The following is a 15,403-nucleotide window of genomic DNA, read 5'->3' on the forward strand; positions in this document are numbered from 1 at the left end:
TTTTTAAGGTCTCACCTGTTGCCCAGGTGAGCCCAGGTGTGAGCTCAGTGTACCTGGAGCACCTGAGGGATCCAAACCTGAACTGGGGCTCACCTGGGGCTCACCTGGCTGGGATTTTTTGGGGTTTTTTGGGGTTTTTCAGGGTTTTTTTTGGTTTTTTGCCATTTTAAGCCTCACCTGCCCGCCAGGTGAGCCCAGGTAAGCCAGGTGTGTCTCCCCCAGAGTACGTGGAGCACCTGAAGGATCCAAACCTCACCTGGGGCTCACCTGGCTGGGATTTTAGTGGGATTTTTTGGGGTTTTTTGGGTTTTTTTGGGATTTTTGTTATTTCGAAGCCCTCACCTGCCCGCCAGGTGAGCCCAGGTAAGCCAGGTGTGTCTTCCAGAGAACATGGAGCACCTGAAGGATCCAAACCTCACCTGGGGCTCACCTGGGTGGGATTTTTGGGGGATTTTTTGGGTTTTTTTTTTGGTTTTTTTGGATTTTTGTTATTTCGAAGCCCTCACCTGCCCGCCAGGTGAGCCCAGGTGAGCCAGGTGTGTCTCCCCCAGAGTACGTGGAGCACCTGAAGGACGAGGCGCGCGTCTGCGGCATCATCGCGCGGCTGCAGCGTTACCTGCAGGCCAAGGGCAGCCCCGAGGAGCTGTGCCGCGTCTACCTGCTGCGCGTCCTCCACACCTACTACAAGTTCGACTACGCCGCCGCCCGCCGCCGCGCCGGCCAGGTGAGGCCCGGCCAGGTGAGGCCCGGCCAGGTGAGGCCCGAGGGCCAGGAGAAGGAGGACGGCCAGGAGAAGGAGGAGAAGGACGCGCAGGTGAAGGTGGAGGAGGAGGAGAAGAAGGAGGAGGAGGAGGAGGAGGAGGATTCGGAGGCGCTGATGGAGAGGTTGTGCAGGTGAGGGGGGTGAAGGTGGGGGCGCACCTGGATGCACCTGGGTGGGGTCAGGGCACACCTGGATACACCTGGACACACCTGGGTGGGGTCAGGGCACACCTGGATGGGGTCAGGGCACACCTGGATACACCTGGACACACCTGGGTGGGGTCAGGGCACACCTGGATGGGGTTAGGGCACACCTGGATGGGGTCAGGGCACACCTGGACACACCTGGATGGGGTTAGGGCACACCTGGACACACCTGGGTGGGGTCAGGGCACACCTGGACACACCTGGACACACCTGGAGGGGGTCAGGGCACACCTGGACACACCTGGATGGGGTCAGGGCACACCTGGATACACCTGGATGGGGTTAGGGCACACCTGGATACACCTGGATGGGGTCAGGACACACCTGGATACACCTGGATGGGGTCAGGACACACCTGGACACACCTGGGTGGGGTCAGGGCACACCTGGATACACCTGGACACACCTGGGTGGGGTCAGGGCACACCTGGATACACCTGGACGGGGTCAGGACACACCTGGAGGGGGTCAGGGCACACCTGGATACACCTGGAGGGGGTTGGGGCACACCTGGATGGGGTTAGGGCACACCTGGATACACCTGGACACACCTGGATGGGGTCAGGGCACACCTGGATACACCTGGAGGGGGTTAGGGCACACCTGGATGGGGTCAGGGCACACCTGGATGGGGTCAGGGCACACCTGGATACACCTGGATGGGGTCAGGACACACCTGGATGGGGTCAGGGCACACCTGGATACACCTGGATGGGGTCAGGACACACCTGGATGGGGTCAGGGCACACCTGGATACACCTGGATGGGGTCAGGGCACACCTGGATGGGGTCAGGGCACACCTGGATACACCTGGATGGGGTCAGGACACACCTGGATGGGGTCAGGGCACACCTGGATACACCTGGATGGGGTCAGGACACACCTGGATGGGGTCAGGGCACACCTGGATACACCTGGATGGGGTCAGGGCACACCTGGATGGGGTCAGGGCACACCTGGATGGGGTCAGGACACACCTGGATGCACCTGGATGGGGTCAGGACACACCTGGATGGGGTTAGGATACACCTGGATGGGGTTAGGGCACACCTGGATGGGGTTAGGATACACCTGGATGGGGTTAGGGCACACCTGGATGGGGTCAGGGCACACCTGGATACACCTGGACACACCTGGATGGGGTCAGGGCACACCTGGATACACCTGGATGGGGTTAGGGCACACCTGGATGGGGTCAGGGCACACCTGGACACACCTGGATGGGGTTAGGGCACACCTGGACACACCTGGATGAAGTCAAGATACACCTGGGTGGGGTTGGGGCACACCTGGACACACCTGGATGGGGTCAGGGGACACCTGTCCGTAAAATCTCCGGATTTTTGGGTTGAAATTTCGGGATTTTTGGCATTTTCTCACCTGCCCAGGTGCGCCTCACCTGTCTGTAAAATCTCAGGATTTTTGAGCTGAAATTTCGGGATTTTTGGGCTGAAATTTCGGGATTTTTGGGCTGAAACTTGGGGATTTTTGGCGTTTCCCACCTGCCCAGGTGCACCTCACCTGCCCAGGTGTGTCTCAGGTGTCCCAGGTGTGTCTCAGGTGTCCCAGGTGTGTCTCACCTGCTGCAGAACTTCTCACCTGCTTTTCGGGTCTCACCTGTCTGTAAAATCTCCGGATTTTTGGGCGGAAATTTCGGGATTTTTGGGCTGAAATTTCGGGATTTTTGGCATTCCTCACCTGCCCAGGTGCCCCTCACCTGTCCAGGTATGTCCCAGGTGTGTCTCACCTGCTGCAGAACTTCTCACCTGGTTTTCGGGTCTCACCTGTCCGTAAAATCTCAGAATTTTCGGGCTGAAATTTCGGGATTTTTGAGCTGAAATTTCGGGATTTTTGGGCTGAAATCTCGGGATTTTTGGGCTGAAACTTGGGGATTTTTGGCGTTTCCCACCTGCCCAGGTGCGCCTCACCTGCCCAGGTGTGTCTCAGGTGTCCCAGGTGTGTCTCACCTGCTGCAGAACTTCTCACCTGGTTTTAGGCCCTCACCTGTCCCTGAAATCTCAGGATTTTTGGGCGGAAATTTCGGGATTTTTGGGTTGAAACTCGGGGATTTTTGGCATTTCCCACCTGCCCAGGTGCGCCTCACCTGCCCAGGTATTTCTCACCTGTCCAGGTGTCCCAGGTGTGTCTCACCTGCTGCAGAACTTCTCACCTGGTTTTCGGGTCTCACCTGTCCATAAAATTTCGGGATTTTTGGGCTGAAATCTCGGGATTTTTGGGCTGAAATTTTGGGATTTTTGGCATTTCCCCACCTGCCCAGGTGCCCCTCACCTGTCCAGGTGTTTATCACCTGTCCAGGTATCCCAGGTGTGTCTCACCTGCTGCAGAAGTTCTCACCTGGTTTTCAGGTCTCACCTGTCGGTAAAATCTCAGGATTTTTGGGTTGAAATTTCGGGATTTTTGGGCTGAAATTTCGGGATTTTTTGGCATTTCCCACCTGCCCAGGTGCCCCTCACCTGTCCAGGTGTGTCCCAGGTGTGTCTCACCTGCAGCAGAACTTCTCACCTGGTTTTTGGGTCTCACCTGTCCGTAAAATCTCCGGATTTTTGGGTTGAAATTTTGGGATTTCTGGGCTGAAATTTTGGGATTTTTGGGCTGAAACTGGGGGATTTTTGGCGTTCCTCACCTGCCCAGGTGCGCCTGACCGCTCTCACCTGCGCAGGTTCGTGTACGCCAAGGACCGCACGGACCGGATCCGCACCTGCGCCATCCTGTGCCACATCTACCACCACGCGCTGCACAGCCGCTGGTACCGCGCCCGCGACCTGATGCTGATGTCGCACCTGCAGGACAACATCCAGCACGCCGACCCACCTGTGCAGGTGAGCCTGACACACCTGGGCAGGTAAAACACACCTGAGGGGGTTAAACACACCTGCAGGACAACATCCAGCACGCCGACCCACCTGTGCAGGTAAAACACCTGGGCAGGTGAGGGTTAAACACACCTGGGCAGGTAAAGCACACCTGGGCAGGTAAATCACACCTGTGCAGGTGAGCCTGACACACCTGGGCAGGTAAATCACACACCTGAGAGGGGTTAAACACACCTGGGCAGGTAAATCACACACCTGAGAGGGTTAAACACACCTGGGCAGGTAAATCACACACCTGAGAGGGGTTAAACACACCTGGGCAGGTAAAACACACCTGCAGGACAACATCCAGCACGCCGACCCACCTGTGCAGGTAAATCACACCTGGGCAGGTGAGCCTGACACACCTGAGGGGGTTAAACACACCTGGGCAGGTAAAACACACCTGGGCAGGTGAGCCTGACACACCTGAGGGGGTTAAACACACCTGGGCAGGTAAAACACACCTGCAGGACAACATCCAGCACGCCGACCCACCTGTGCAGGTGAGCCTGACACACCTGGGCAGGTAAATCACACACCTGAGAGGGTTAAACACACCTGGGCAGGTAAAACACACCTGGGCAGGTGAGGGTTAAACACACCTGGGCAGGTAAAACACACCTGCAGGACAACATCCAGCACGCCGACCCACCTGTGCAGGTAAAACACCTGGGCAGGTGAGGGTTAAACACACCTGGGCAGGTAAATCACACCTGCAGGACAACATCCAGCACGCCGACCCACCTGTGCAGGTAAAACACCTGGGCAGGTGAGCCTGACACACCTGTGCAGGTAAATCACACCTGGGCAGGTGAGCCTGACACACCTGGGCAGGTAAAACACACCTGGGCAGGTAAAACACACCTGTGCAGGTGAGCCTGACACACCTGGGCAGGTAAATCACACCTGGGCAGGTAAAGCACACCTGGGCAGGTGAGCCTGACACACCTGAGCAGGTAAAACACACCTGGGCAGGTAAAACACACCTGGGCAGGTAAATCACACCTGGGCAGGTAAATCACACCTGCAGGACAACATCCAGCACGCCGACCCACCTGTGCAGGTAAAACACCTGGGCAGGTGAGGGTTAAACACACCTGAGAGGGTTAAACACACCTGCAGGACAACATCCAGCACGCCGACCCACCTGTGCAGGTGAGCCTGACACACCTGTGCAGGTGAGCCTGACACACCTGTGCAGGTGAGCCTGACACACCTGGGCAGGTGAGCCTGACACACCTGGGCAGGTAAATCACACCTGGGCAGGTAAAACACCTGGGCAGGTAAATCTGACACACCTGAGGGGGTTAAACACACCTGCAGGACAACATCCAGCACGCCGACCCACCTGTGCAGGTAAAACACCTGGGCAGGTAAAACACACCTGGGCAGGTGAGCCTGACACACCTGAGGGGGTTAAACACACCTGGGCAGGTGAGCCTGACACACCTGGGCAGGTAAATCACACCTGCAGGACAACATCCAGCACGCCAACCCACCTGTGCAGGTAAAGCACCTGGGCAGGTGAGGGTTAAACACACCTGGGCAGGTAAAACACACCTGGGCAGGTAAATCTGACACACCTGAGGGGGTTAAACACACCTGGGCAGGTGAGCCTGACACACCTGGGCAGGTAAAACACACCTGGGCAGGTGAGCCTGACACACCTGAGGGGGTTAAACACACCTGGGCAGGTAAAACACACCTGGGCAGGTGAGCCTGACACACCTGAGGGGGTTAAACACACCTGAGAGGGGTTAAACACACCTGGGCAGGTAAAACACACCTGGGCAGGTGAGCCTGACACACCTGAGGGGGTTAAACACACCTGGGCAGGTAAATCACACCTGGGCAGGTGAGCCTGACACACCTGGGCAGGTAAAGCACACATCTGGGGGGGGTTAAACACACCTGGACAGGTAAATCACACCTGGACAGGTAAATCACACACCTGTCCTTACCTGGTTCATCTGTCCTTACCTGTCCCTCACCTGTCCCACCTGAGACTCACCTGGGCACCCCAAATCCTCATTTTTCACCCTAAATCCACCTGAAAATCACCCAAAAATCCCACAAAAACCACCCAAAATCGCCCAAAACCCCCTAAAATCCATCTAAAATCACCCAAAATCGCCCAAAACCCCCTAAAATCCATCTAAAATCACCCAAAATTGCCCAAAACTCCCTAAAATCCATCTAAAATCACCCAAAATTGCCCAAAACCCCCTAAAATCCATCTAAAATCACCCAAAATTGCCCAAAATCCCCCAAAATTTTTCACCTGCCCAGGTGGGACTCAGCTGACTCACCTGAGGCTCACCTGAGCACCCCAAATCCTCATTTTTCACCCTAAATCCACCAAAAAAATCCCTATAAAATCCCTCAAAAACCACCCAAAATTGCCCAAAACTCCCTAAAATCCATCTAAAATCACCCAAAATTGCCCAAAACTCCCTAAAATCCATCTAAAATCACCCAAAATTGCCCAAAACTCCCTAAAATCCATCTAAAATCACCCAAAATTGCCCAAAACCCCCCAAATTTCGTTGTCTCCCCCCCCGCAGATCCTCTACAACCGCCCCATGGTCCAGCTGGGCACCTGTGCCTTCCCTCACCTGTCCCACCTGAGACTCACCTGGGCACCCCAAATCCTCATTTTTCACCCTAAATCCACCTGAAAATCCCCCAAAAATCACCCAAAATCGCCCAAAACCCCCTAAAATCCATCTAAAATCACCCAAAATTGCCCAAAATCCCCCAAAATTTTTCACCTGTGTTGGTGGGACTCAGCTGACTCACCTGAGGCTCACCTGAGCACCCCAAATCCTCATTTTTCACCCTAAATCCACCTGAAAATCCTCCAAAAATCACACAAAAATCACCCAAAATCGCCCCAAACCCCCTAAAATCCATCTAAAATCACCCAAAATCCCCCAAATTCACCCCAAAATTTTTCACCTGTGTTGATGGGACTCAGCTGACTCACCTGAGGCTCACCTGAGCACCCCAAATCCTCATTTTTCACCCTAAATCCACCCAAAAAAATCCCTATAAAATCCCTATAAAATCACCCAAAAATCACCCAAAATTGCCCAAAATCCCCCAAATTCACCCCAAAATTTTTCACCTGCCCAGGTGAGACTCGCTGTCTCACCTGAGGCTCACCTGGGCACCTCCAAATCCTCATTTTTCACCCTAAATCCACCCAAAAAACACCCCAAAAATCCTCCAAAAATCCCTATAAAATCCCCCAAAAACCACCCAAAATCACCCAAAAACCCCCCAAAATTGCCCAAAACCCCCCAAATTTCGTTGTCTCCCCCCCGCAGATCCTCTACAACCGCACCATGGTCCAGCTGGGCATCTGCGCCTTCCGGCAGGGCCTGATCAAGGACGCCCACAACGCCCTGCTGGACATCCAGAGCTCCGGGCGCGCCAAGGAGCTCCTGGGCCAGGGTCTTCTCCTGCGCAGCCTCCAGGAGCGCAACGCCGAGCAGGAGAAGGTGGAGAAGCGGCGCCAGGTGCCCTTCCACATGCACGTCAACCTGGAGCTCCTCGAGTGCGTCTACCTGGTGGCCGCCATGCTGCTGGAGATCCCCTACATGGCGGCGCACGAGTTCGACGCCCGCCGCCGCATGATCAGCAAGCAGTTCCACCACCAGCTGCGCGTGGGCGAGAGGCAGCCGCTGCTGGGTGAGGCGGAAGCGCAGGGGTGCGGGTTGGGGTTTGGGGGGTCCAAAAGTTGGGGTTTGGGGTCAAAAGTTGGGTTTTGAGGTCCATAATTATCTTGATTCGGTCTTGGTTTGGGTTTTTTATGACTTAAAATGGAGATTTGAGATCTTGTTGAGGTTCCTCAGACCATGGTTGGAGCTTTTGGCCATGTTTGGGGGTCAAAGGTTGGGTTTTGAGGTCCATAATTATCTTGATTCGGTCTTGGTTTGGGTTTTTTATGACTTAAAATGGAGATTTGAGATCTTCTTGAGGTTCCTCAGACCACGATTGGAGCTTTTGGCCATGTTTGGGGGTCAAAGGTTGGGTTTTGAGGTCCATAATTATCTTGATTCGGTCTTGGTTTGGGTTTTTTATCACTTAAAATGGAGATTTTAGATCTTCTTGAGGTTCCTCAGACCACGGTTGGGGATTTTGACCAAAATTTAGGGATTTTGACCCAAAATTGGGTTCTTGAGGTCTGTAATTATCTTGATTCAGTCTTGGCTTGGGTTTTTTATGACTTAAAATGGAGATTTTAGATCTTCTTGAGGTTCCTCAGACCATGGTTGGGGGTTTTGACCAAAATTTAGGGATTTTGACCCAAAATTGGGTTCTTGAGGTCCATAATTATCTTGATTCGGTGTTGGTTTGGGTTTTTATGACTTAAAATGGAGATTTTAGATCTTCTTGAGGTTCCTCAGACCATGGTTGGAGCTTTTGGCCATGTTTGGGGGTCAAAGGTTGGGTTTTGAGGTCCATAATTATCTTGATTCGGTCTTGGTTTGGGTTTTTTATGACTTAAAATGGAGATTTTAGATCTTCTTGAGGGTCCTCAGACCATGGTTGGAGCTTTTGACCAAAATTTAGGGATTTTGACCCAAAATTGGGTTCTTGAGGTCCATAATTATCTTGATTCGGTGTTGGTTTGGGTTTTTTATGACTTAAAATGGAGATTTGAGATCTTGTTGAGGTTCCTCAGACCACGGTTGGGGGTTTTCGGCCATATATGGAGAGTTTAGGTTGGAATTTGGGGGTTTTGGGGTCAAAAGTTGGGTTTTGAGGTCCATAATTACCTTAATTCAGCTTCAGTTTGGGTTTTTTATCACTTCAAACAGTGGTTCTAGATGTCCTTGAGGTTCCTCAGACCATGGTTGGGAATTTTGACCAAAATTTAGGGATTTTGACCCAAAATTGGGTTCTTGAGGTCCATAATTATCTGAGTTCAGCCTTGGTTTGGTTTTTTAATGACTTAAAATGGAGATTTTAGATCTTCTTGAGGTTCCTCAGACCACGGTTGGAGCTTTTGACCAAAATTTAGGGATTTTGACCCAAAATTGGGTTCTTGAGGTCTGTAATTATCTTGATTCAGTCTTGGCTTGGGTTTTTTATGACTTAAAATGGAGATTTTAGATCTTCTTGAGGTTCCTCAGACCACGGTTGGGGATTTTTGACCAAATTTGGAGGTTTTGGGTTGAAATTTTGGGGTCAAAAATTGGGTTTTGAGGTCCGTAATTCTCTCGATTTGGTGTCGGTCCCAAAATCGCTGTTTCAGCCCCAAAAATCCCATTTTAATCCCTAAAAATCCCCTTTTAACCTCTAAAAATTTGATATTTTTTGCCCAAAATTGCCGGTTTTTGCCCCAAAATGGAGATTTTTCAGTCTCACCTGTCCCAGATCTCTCACCTGTCCCACCTACCTGAGACCTTGTTGTGACCTCCAAAATCCCATTTTAACCCCCAAAACTCCCTTTTTAACCCCCAAAACTCCCATTTTTTTGCCCAAAATCGCCGTTTTTCACCCCAAAATGGAGATTTTTCAGTCCCACCTATCTCAGACCTTTTCGTCACCTCCAAAACCCCAAAAACCCATTTTAACCCCAAAACTCCCCTTTCAACCCCCAAAAATCCCTTTTTAACTCTCAAAACTCCATTTTTTTTTGCCCAAAATCGCCGTTTTTCACCCCAAACCTGGGTGGTTTTTTACCTCACCTGTCCCAGGTGTTTCACCTGTGTCTCACCTACCTGAGACCTTTTTGTCACCTCCAAAATCCCCCAAAACCCCATTTTAATCCCCAAAAACCCCCTTTCAACCCCCAAAACTCCCTTTTTAACCCCCAAAACTCCCATTTTTTTGCCCAAAATCGCCGTTTTTCACCCCAAAATGGAGATTTTTCAGTCTCACCTCTCCCAGGTGTTTTCGTCACCTCCAAAACCCCCAAAACCCCCATTTTAACCCCCAAAACCCCATTTCAACCCCCAAAATCCCCCTTTCAACCCCAAAAACTCCCCTTTTAACCCCCAAAAATCCCTTTTTTTTTGCCCAAAATCGCCGTTTTTCGCCCCAAAATGGAGATTTTTCAGTCTCACCTGTCCCAGATCTCTCACCTGTCCCACCTAGCTGAGACCTTGTTGTGACCTCCAAAATCCCATTTTAACCCCCAAAAACTCCCATTTTAACCCTCAAAAACTCCCTTTCAACCCCCAAAAATCCCTTTTTTTTTGCCCAAAATCGCCGTTTTTCACCCCAAAATGGAGATTTTTCAGTCCCACCTATCTCAGACCTTTTTGTCACCTCCAAAACCCCAAAAACCCCATTTTAACCCCAAAAACCCCCCTTTCAACCCCCAAAAACCCCCTTTTAACTCTCAAAAATCCCCATTTTTTTGCCCAAAATCGCCGTTTTTCGCCCCAAAACTGGGTGGATTTTTACCTCACCTGTCCCAGGTGTTTTTGTCACCTCCAAAACCCCAAAAAAACCCATTTCAACCCCAAAAACCCCCTTTCAACCCCCAAAACTTCCCCTTTTAACCCCCAAAAATTCCTTTTTTTTTGCCCAAAATCGCCGTTTTTCACCCCAAAATGGAGATTTTTCAGTCTCACCTCTCCCAGGTGTTTTTGTCACCTCCAAAACCCCCAAAACCCCATTTTAACCCCCAAAAACCCCCTTTCAACCCCCAAAACCCCCCTTTTAACCCCCAAAAACTCCATTTTTTTTGCCCAAAATCGCCGTTTTTCACCCCAAAACCGGGGATATTTAGTCCTACCTGTCCCACCTATCTCGGACCTTTTTGTCACCTCCAAAACCCAAAAAAAAATCCCATTTCAACCCCAAAAACCCCCTTTCAACCCCCAAACCCCCCCTTTCAACCCCCAAAACTCCCATTTTTTTTGCCCAAAATCGCCGTTTTTCACCCCAAAATGGAGATTTTTCAGTCTCACCTGTCCCAGATCTCTCACCTGTCCCACCTATCTGAGACCTTGTTGTGACCCCCAAAACCCCATTTTAACCCCCAAACCCCCCTTTCAACCCCCAAAAAACTCCATTTTTTTTGCCCAAAATCGCCGTTTTTCACCCCAAAACCGGGGATATTTAGTCCTACCTGTCCCACCTATCTCAGACCTTTTTGTCACCTCCAAAACCCAAAAAAAAATCCCATTTCAACCCCCAAAACCCCCTTTTCAACCCCCAAAACTCCCATTTTTTTTTGCCCAAAATCGCCGTTTTTCGCCCCAAAATGGAGATTTTTCAGTCTCACCTGTCCCAGGTGTTTTTGTCACCTCCAAAACCCCCAAAACCCCCATTTTAACCCGCAAAAACCCATTTTAATCCCAAAACTCCCCTTTCAACCCCCAAAAATCCCTTTTTAACTCTCAAAACTCCATTTTTTTTTGCCCAAAATCGCCGTTTTTCGCCCCAAAACCGGGGATATTTAGTCCTACCTGTCCCACCTATCTCAGACCTTTTTGTCACCTCCAAAACCCAAAAAAAAATCCCATTTTAACCCCCAAAAACCCCATTTTAACCCCAAAACCCCCTTTCAACCCCCAAAAACTCCCTTTTAACCCCCAAAAACTCCATTATTTTTGCCCAAAATCGCCGTTTTTCACCCCAAAATGGAGATTTTTCAGTCTCACCTCTCCCAGGTGTTTTTGTCACCTCCAAAACCCCCAAAACCCCCATTTTAACCCCCAAAAACCCCATTTCAACCCCCAAAATCCCCCTTTCAACCCCAAAAACTCCCCTTTTAACCCCCAAAAATTCCTTTTTTTTTGCCCAAAATCGCCGTTTTTCGCCCCAAAATGGAGATTTTTCAGTCTCACCTGTCCCAGATCTCTCACCTGTCCCACCTACCTGAGACCTTGTTGTGACCTCCAAAATCCCATTTTAACCCCCAAAAACTCCCATTTTAACCCTCAAAAACTCCCTTTCAACCCCCAAAAATCCCTTTTTTTTTTCCCAAAATCGCCGTTTTTCACCCCAAAATGGAGATTTTTCAGTCCCACCTATCTCAGACCTTTTCGTCACCTCCAAAACCCCAAAAACCCCATTTTAACCCCAAAACTCCCCTTTCAACCCCCAAAAATCCCTTTTTAACTCTCAAAACTCCATTTTTTTTTGCCCAAAATCGCCGTTTTTCGCCCCAAAATGGAGATTTTTCAGTCTCACCTCTCCCAGGTGTTTTTGTCACCTCCAAAACCCCCAAAACCCCATTTTAACCCCAAAAACCCCATTTCAACCCCCAAAATCCCCCTTTCAACCCCCAAAACTCCCTTTTTAACCCCCAAAACTCCCATTTTTTTGCCCAAAATCGCTGTTTTTCACCCCAAAATGGAGATTTTTCAGTCCCACCTATCTCAGACCTTTTTGTCACCTCCAAAACCCCAAAAAACCCCCATTTTAACCCCCAAAAACCCCTTTCAACCCCCAAAACTCCCATTTTTTTGCCCAAAATCGCCATTTTTCGCCCCAAAATGGAGATTTTTCAGTCTCACCTCTCCCAGGTGTTTTTGTCACCTCCAAAACCCCCAAAACCCCATTTCAACCCCCAAAAACCCCATTTAACCCCCAAAACTCCCCTTTCAACCCCCAAAAATCCCTTTTTAACCCCCAAAACTCCTTTTTTTTTGCCCAAAATCGCCGTTTTTCACCCCAAAATGGAGATTTTTCAGTCCCACCTATCTCAGACCTTTTCGTCACCTCCAAAACCCCAAAAACCCCATTTTAACCCCAAAACTCCCCTTTCAACCCCCAAAAATCCCTTTTTAACTCTCAAAAATCCCCATTTTTTTGCCCAAAATCGCCGTTTTTTGCCCCAGAACTGGGTGGATTTTTACCTCACCTGTCCCAGGTGTTTTTGTCACCTCCAAAACCCCCAAAACCCCCATTTTAACCCCCAAAAACCCATTTTAACCCCAAAACCCCCCTTTCAACCCCCAAAAATCCCTTTTTAACTCTCAAAACTCCATTTTTTTTTGCCCAAAATCGCCGTTTTTCGCCCCAAAACCGGGGATATTTAGTCCTACCTGTCCCACCTATCTCAGACCTTTTTGTCACCTCCAAAACCCAAAAAAAAATCCCATTTCAACCCCAAAACCCCCCTTTCAACCCCCAAAATCCCCTTTTAACCCCCAAAACTCCCATTTTTTTGCCCAAAATCGCCGTTTTTCGACCCAAAACGGAGATTTTTCAGTCCCACCTATCTCAGACCTTTTTGTCACCTCCAAAACCCAAAAAAAAATCCCATTTCAACCCCAAAAACCCCCTTTCAACCCCCAAAACTCCCTTTTTAACCCCCAAAACTCCATTTTTTTTTGCCCAAAATCGCCGTTTTTCGCCCCAAAATGGAGATTTTTCAGTCTCACCTGTCCCAGATCTCTCACCTGTCCCACCTATCTCAGACCTTTTTGTCACCTCCAAAACCCAAAAAAAAATCTCATTTCAACCCCAAAAACACCCATTTCAACCCCAAAAACTCCATTTTTTTTGCCCAAAATTGCCGTTTTTCACCCCAAAATGGAGATTTTTCAGTCTCACCTCTCCCAGGTGTTTTTGTCACCTCCAAAACCCCCAAAACCCCATTTCAACCCCAAAAACCCCATTTTAACCCCAAAACTCCCCTTTCAACCCCCAAAAATCCCTTTTTAACTCTCAAAACTCCATTTTTTTTGCCCAAAATCGCCGTTTTTCGCCCCAAAACCGGGGATATTTAGTCCTACCTGTCCCACCTATCTCAGACCTTTTTGTCACCTCCAAAACCCAAAAAAAAATCCCATTTAACCCCCAAAATCCCCCTTTCAACCCCCAAAACTCCCTTTTTAACCCCCAAAACTCCATTTTTTTTGCCCAAAATCGCCGTTTTTGGCCCCAAACCGCAGGCCCCCCCGAGTCGATGCGCGAGCACGTGGTGGCCGCCTCCAAGGCCATGAAGACGGGCGACTGGCGGCGCTGCCACCGCTTCGTGGTCAACGAGAAGATGAACGGCAAGGTGTGGGACCTGTTCCCCGAGGCCGACCAGGTGCGCGCCATGCTCGTCAGGTGAGACCCCCAGAAATTTGGGGTGAATTCCGGGGATTTTGGGCAATTTTGGGTCATTTTAGGGGGTTTTAACGTGATTTTATAGGGATTTTTGGGGGATTTTTGGGGGTTTTTTTGGGGGAATTTGGGGTGAAAAATGAGGATTTGAGGTGCCCAGGTGAGTCTCAGGTGAGTCCCACCCGGACAGGTGAAAAATTTGGGGTGAATTTGGGGGATTTTGGGCAATTTTCGGTGATTTTATTATGATTTTTGGGGGGTTTTATAGAGATTTTTGGAGGTTTTTTGGGTGGATTTGGGGTTAAAAATGAGGATTTGAGGTGCCCAGGTGAGTCTCAGGTGAGTCGCAGGTGAGTCCCAGGGGAACATTTGGGCTGAATTCCGGGGATTTTGGGCAATTTTTGGTGGTTTTATTATGATTTTTGGGTGATTTTATAGGGAGTTTTGGGGTGATTTTTGGGGTGGTTTTTGGGGTTTTGGGGGGATTTTGGAGGTTCAAGGTGTGGGACCTGTTCCCCGAGGCCGACCAGGTGCGCGCCATGCTCGTCAGGTGAGGCCCCCAGAATTTGGGGTGAATTCCGGGGATTTTGGGCAATTTCGGGCGGTTTTAATGTGATTTTATAGGGATTTTTGGGGGATTTTATAGGGATTTTTGGGGTGGATTTGGGGTTAAAAATGAGGATTTGAGGTGCCCAGGTGAGTCTCAGGTGAGTCCCACCCGGACAGGTGAAAAATTTGGGGTGAATTTGGGGGATTTTGGGCAATTTTCGGTGATTTTATTATGATTTTTGGGGGGTTTTATAGGGATTTTTGGAGGTTTTTTTGGGTGGATTTGGGGTTAAAAATGAGGATTTGAGGTGCCCAGGTGACTCTCAGGTGAGCCTCAGGTGAATCCTCCCGGGAAATTTGGGCTGAATTCCGGGGATTTTGGGCAATTTTGGGCGGTTTTATGATGGTTTTTGGTTTATTTTATAGGGAGTTTTTGGGGGTTTTTTGGGGGTTTTGGGGGGATTTTGGAGGTTCAAGGTGTGGGACCTGTTCCCCGAGGCCGACCAGGTGCGCGCCATGCTCGTCAGGTGAGACCAGGCGGAATTTGGGGTGAATTCCGGGGATTTTGGGCAATTTTGGGCGGTTTTATGATGATTTTTGGTTTATTTTATAGGGATTTTTGGGGGGTTTTTTGGGGGTTTTGGGGGGATTTTGGAGGTTCAAGGTGTGGGACCTGTTCCCCGAGGCCGACCAGGTGCGCGCCATGCTCGTCAGGTGAGGCCAGGAGGAATTTGGGGTGAATTCCGGGGATTTTGGGCAATTTTGGGTCATTTTAGGGGGTTTTAATGTGATTTTATAGGGATTTTTGGGGGATTTTTGGGGGTTTTTTTGGGTGGATTTGGGGTGAAAAATGAGGATTTGAGGTGCCCAGGTGAGTCTCAGGTGAGTCCCACCCGGACAGGTGAAAAATTTGGGGTGAATTTGGGGGATTTTGGGCAATTTTCGGTGATTTTATTATGATTTTTGGGGGGTTTTATAGAGATTT

At 49.9% G+C, this 15,403-nt stretch overlaps 1 protein-coding gene across 3 annotated transcripts in view; it reads left to right on the forward strand.

Moving 5' to 3' along the window:
- The window catches only part of EIF3CL (eukaryotic translation initiation factor 3 subunit C like), a 58,434-nt gene that overhangs the window by 35,165 nt on the left and 7,866 nt on the right, over positions 1 to 15,403 (forward strand). For all 3 annotated transcript variants that reach the window (XM_085593473.1, XM_085593474.1, XM_085593475.1), the window contains 4 exons: positions 552 to 894; positions 3,651 to 3,810; positions 7,176 to 7,539; positions 13,713 to 13,872. In XM_085593473.1, coding sequence (XP_085449599.1) covers positions 552 to 894; positions 3,651 to 3,810; positions 7,176 to 7,539; positions 13,713 to 13,872 — 1,027 coding nt within the window. The remainder of the gene's footprint in view (positions 1 to 551; positions 895 to 3,650; positions 3,811 to 7,175; positions 7,540 to 13,712; positions 13,873 to 15,403) is intronic.

This window comes from Lonchura striata, chromosome 16 (genome assembly GCF_050655825.1).
Source record: "Lonchura striata isolate lonStrDom1 chromosome 16, ASM5065582v1, whole genome shotgun sequence".
NCBI classification, from domain to species: domain Eukaryota; kingdom Metazoa; phylum Chordata; class Aves; order Passeriformes; family Estrildidae; genus Lonchura; species Lonchura striata.